We start from the raw sequence: 4,484 nt of genomic DNA on the forward strand, positions 1-4,484 counted from the left end.
TCTATTCCAGGATCATTTACACATATTTTACCCTCCAGTCCATTTATTCAACTTAAGCTTCCAAAACATGGATTGTTCTTTCAATTAAATTTTGAATCATCTGAAAACAAAACTTGACCACTTTCGCAATTCATAATACACAAAACGACGCTACTCAAGACTTCAAATAGCTGAACGGGATGGAAATGCTAAAAACGACAGGTCGAGTCGTTACAATATCCTTCACACTCAAGTAACGCGGTCGAATTAAAGGATTATCGACCAAAAACTCATCGAAAATGCTGGGTTGAATTTTTTTTTTTGGTTAGTATTAAAAATCAATCGATGCGGTCAGTTTATTGACTGAAAAAATATAAGATATAAAATAATTGATCGAATTCGGTCGGACTTTTTAAACTCCTCAATTATAAAATGCATCATTCGAGAATAACTAAATACGAAATAATTATAATTTTAAATTTTATACTGAGGTTAGTATCTTTATCCCGGTAACCAAACGTCCTCCCATTTTGGCCATAAAATTTGGGAGCTTTTTTTTTTCGAATATGTTTTCAAATATCTGTTTGTTTATAGATTTTAACTATTTTTTGCCAAATTTTGAAAATAAAGTCTTCAAATCCCAAAAAAATAACTCTCTGAGTAGTTTTGAAGTTATTGAAATTTTTTACTCACAAACCTTCAAATTCTTTTCAAGTAAAATGCATGTCCAAACACACTTTCAAAAATAATTTTTCATCTTATCTTTAAAAACTCTTTCTTTTTTCAAGTTTTAACTAATTCTATATCCAAAGTCCAAACGCTAGCATAATTGGCTTGTGAGGGACACTGTTGGAATTTCATGGATAATTTTGGTATTACTCATCTATAAATAAGTGATACCCCCATTGGAACTTTAATTTGCCTAGCCAAAAAATACTATATTCGTATAATACAGGAAGATCCAAGAAATGGAAGTTGCCAAAGTTCTTCATATGAATGAAGGAATTGGAGAGGCTAGCTATGCCAAAAATTCTTTGCTTCACGTATAATATAATTACACAAATTTTTATTTCCCCACTGAGGTTATAAACTCTCAATTATAATTTCTTTATTTCATTTCATATGACACTTCCCTGAGCCCATGTTTTAAAGGCATATTTGGGACTTGAGTCGGGGCTTGTTCTGGGGTGATGCACTATCAAAATATTCTGAGGCTCACGTGTAGGGCTTAGTTCTGTGAGACTTACACCTCAAACGACCGAATGTGTGCCTGAAATGCACCTAATGCTCTACTTTGGGGCTCGTCTAACCTTTCCTAACGTAAATTATGCGATTAATTACCTAATTAGCATTGTTGACCCTCAAAATTCTTTATAACACTTTTTTATTATTTGTGCTTATAAAAATGCTTGATATTTTATTTTTATTAGTTTTTTTAATCTCTTATAATTTTCTTAAACTTTTAGTATATTTTATATTTTTGTTATTTTGCTATTTTATTAATTTATATATTAAAAAATGTAAAGATCTATACGGCTTATGTCCCATATCTCGGGGCTTACGCCTCGCCCCATGTTAGTAAAATGCCCCGCCTTACGCCCTCACTTTTAAAACATTGACACCAAAGGCGAATCTAGGATATTAATGTGGCAGGAGTACCAATATTCTGCTCAACCGGTGCCCCCTAAAGGATGTCAAATGATTTAAATTAATCATTTTTAAGGTATACACAACTACATATACAAGATTCCTGCCGATGTTCACGGAATCCGATGATCCCTCAAGCTTACACATAGGCCCGCCTCTGCCTACACCCCTTATACTATAGAAATCCTACACATATAGGCGTAGAAACAATTTCGGCGAGCACATATTCCATAGAAAATACGTGTCTGCAGAGGCGGAGCCAAGATTTTAAAGTTATGGGCTCTAATCTTGTCATCAAACCTTAGCTCGCTTTAGCTATTTGGATTCGCAATTAAATACTTTTATATATTTAATAATTTTTTCAATACAAATAGAAAGTTTAAGCAAAAGCTACTGTGTTCGATTAAATCCGTAGCTACCACACTACCTCCACCCCTGCACGTCTGAATTCTTTTATACTGTAAGTGCATAAAAAATTAAACTCATTTTCTTTTATTTACAGCAAAAGGTGATCCTCATGACAAAGACAATAAGAGATAAAGCCATATCTGCACTCTACCGCAGCCTTTCCCCAGAAACCATTTGTATTGCGGACTTAGATTGTTCCTCTGGACCTAATACTTTCTTGGTGGTCACCCAACTTATTAGAGTTATTTGCGAAGAATGCAAAAGCAACGGCCAACAACAGCAGCTACCGGAATTTCATGATTTCTTGAATGATCTTTCGGGGAACGATTTTAATACCATTTTTCGGTCATTGATGCCGGAATTCTATGATGATTTGAGGAAGAAGAACATAATAGAAGATGAATTTGATCCAAATAATTGTTTTGTCTCAGGAGTTGCTGGTTCATTCTATAATAGACTTTTTCCTTCCAAGAGTCTGCACTTTGTCCACTCTTCTTACAGTCTCCACTGGCTTTCTCAAGTATGTTTCCCATTTATCTTTATTCTATCCAATATATGCATAAGGAGAGCTTTGGCATATAGCTGATAAAGTTATTGTCATATGATCAAAAGTCCCTTGCAGAAATGCAGGGTAATGCTGTATTACAATAGACCCTTGTGGTCCGGCTCTTCCCCGGATAAGGATGAATGAATACTTATCACTTCACATAACTTTTCGGTGGTATAATATATTATAACATCTTCAAATGTCTCTCTTATTATCAATTGTATTATCTTAAATTGTTGGTTATAGGTGCCTGATGGAATAGAGAATAACAAGGGAAATATTTGCTTGACCAGTACAAGTTCAGCAAGTGTGATTAAAGCGTATTATGAGCAATTTGAAAGAGATTTTGCAACTTTTTTAAAGCACCGGTCGAAGGAATTGGTGCAAAACGGGCGTATGATATTGACAATGTTGGGCAGAAAAAATGAAGATCTCTTTTGCAAAGGGTGTTCCGACGAATGGGAGCTTTTAGCCACGGTCCTCAAAATCATCGGTGTAAGAAATTTTTTACACTATCAAGTTGTATTTACTCGTTGTAACAGGTAACATATTTCATATTCAAGATTACAAGTTTCACATTTTAAGAAGATTTACTTATAAATTTAACTTTACTTAATTATCACCCAAAAAAAATTGGCATAAAAAATTACTCAATGTTAACTATCACATAAATTAAGCACATTAGACCGGTCACCAATTTTATCTAGCCGCCCCTGACGGTGAAAGTGAATATAATATTGTAACTACAATAATTTAGGCAAGATTAAGTAATTAACCTTTTCGTTATAAAATACAAATAAAAATTAAGTAAAAATACCACTCTTTTTTATTCCTAATAGCGTTAATTCAACATGAGATGGATCAATCTATACATTAAAACAAGAAAAGCATTTAAAACGAAAAAGAAAAGAAAAAGTTAAAACTCTTTTTACTGTACTTGAAGTGTGTGCATGTATATACAACCAAACTTCTCTACAACAACGTCATTTGTTCCGAATATTTTTGAATGTTATAACGATGTGCTGTTATAGAGAACATATATTATAACATAACATAAAAATTGGCTCCAAAAAAGCTTCACTTTTATAGTGAAGTGTTGTTATACCTCCAAAATACATCAATATTTCAAATCAATAGCCTCGTCTTTACACAAGTAGCCGGTCATATTCATTGTTTACTTTTTTTTAGTATAATAATCTCTATGAACGTTTGTTGCACGATAATAATAACACATAAATATAGATATTCAAATATTTTTAATTTAAACGATTGAGTGAGTGGTTAATCGGGTTAATTCTACTAAATAAAATAATGAATGCAGGGATCAATAGAAGAGGAAAAAATGGATGCATTCAACATTCCTGCATACAATCCATCTCCTGCAGAAGTGATGTGTGTAGTTGAGAAGGAAGGATCTTTTGCCATTAATAGCTCGGAAACTTCAGAAATCCAAAGGAATGATTCTTCTGATGAGAAGTATAATATGATACAAAGTTTTAGATCTGTGGCTGAACCTTTGCTTGTCAGCCATTTTGGTGATGAATTGAATGTGGATCAAGTATTCCACTATTATAGAGAGATCACTGCAAATAATTGCATGGAAAAAGAGAAGATTATGTTCATAAATGTCAGTGTTTCCTTGGTTAAAAGAAACTAGGGCAGAGGCGAAGTCAGGATTTGTCTTATCCGGATCCATAGTTCATTTTTGTTACTGTATATGTAATTAAATATTTATACATATTTAATGGATTTTACTTATATAATAAGTTTTAGTTTTGGTACGACGAAGGGTATATCGATAAATCTTTTAGTCTTTTTTAATTATTTTAGTACTTTTAAATTTTTATATTACATTGAGAATTTATATTGGAGTAGGATATAATCCCTAACTTGGACACTTTAC

General features: G+C 32.8%; 1 protein-coding gene across 1 annotated transcript; it reads left to right on the forward strand.

The window, feature by feature from the left end:
• The first annotated feature begins 913 nt into the window (after positions 1-913).
• On the forward strand, positions 914-4,283 carry LOC107762430 (S-adenosyl-L-methionine:benzoic acid/salicylic acid carboxyl methyltransferase 2-like). Its single transcript, XM_075225965.1, has 5 exons — positions 914-1,022; positions 2,129-2,554; positions 2,828-3,074; positions 3,492-3,496; positions 3,903-4,283. The coding sequence occupies exons 1-5, from the start codon at positions 948-950 to the stop codon at positions 4,236-4,238; spliced, it is 1,089 nt and encodes a 362-aa protein (XP_075082066.1). The 5' UTR covers positions 914-947; the 3' UTR covers positions 4,239-4,283.
• The last annotated feature ends 201 nt before the right edge of the window (positions 4,284-4,484 follow it).

The sequence above is a fragment of the Nicotiana tabacum genome, chromosome 11 (genome assembly GCF_000715075.1).
Source record: "Nicotiana tabacum cultivar K326 chromosome 11, ASM71507v2, whole genome shotgun sequence".
NCBI classification, from domain to species: Eukaryota; Viridiplantae; Streptophyta; class Magnoliopsida; order Solanales; family Solanaceae; genus Nicotiana; species Nicotiana tabacum.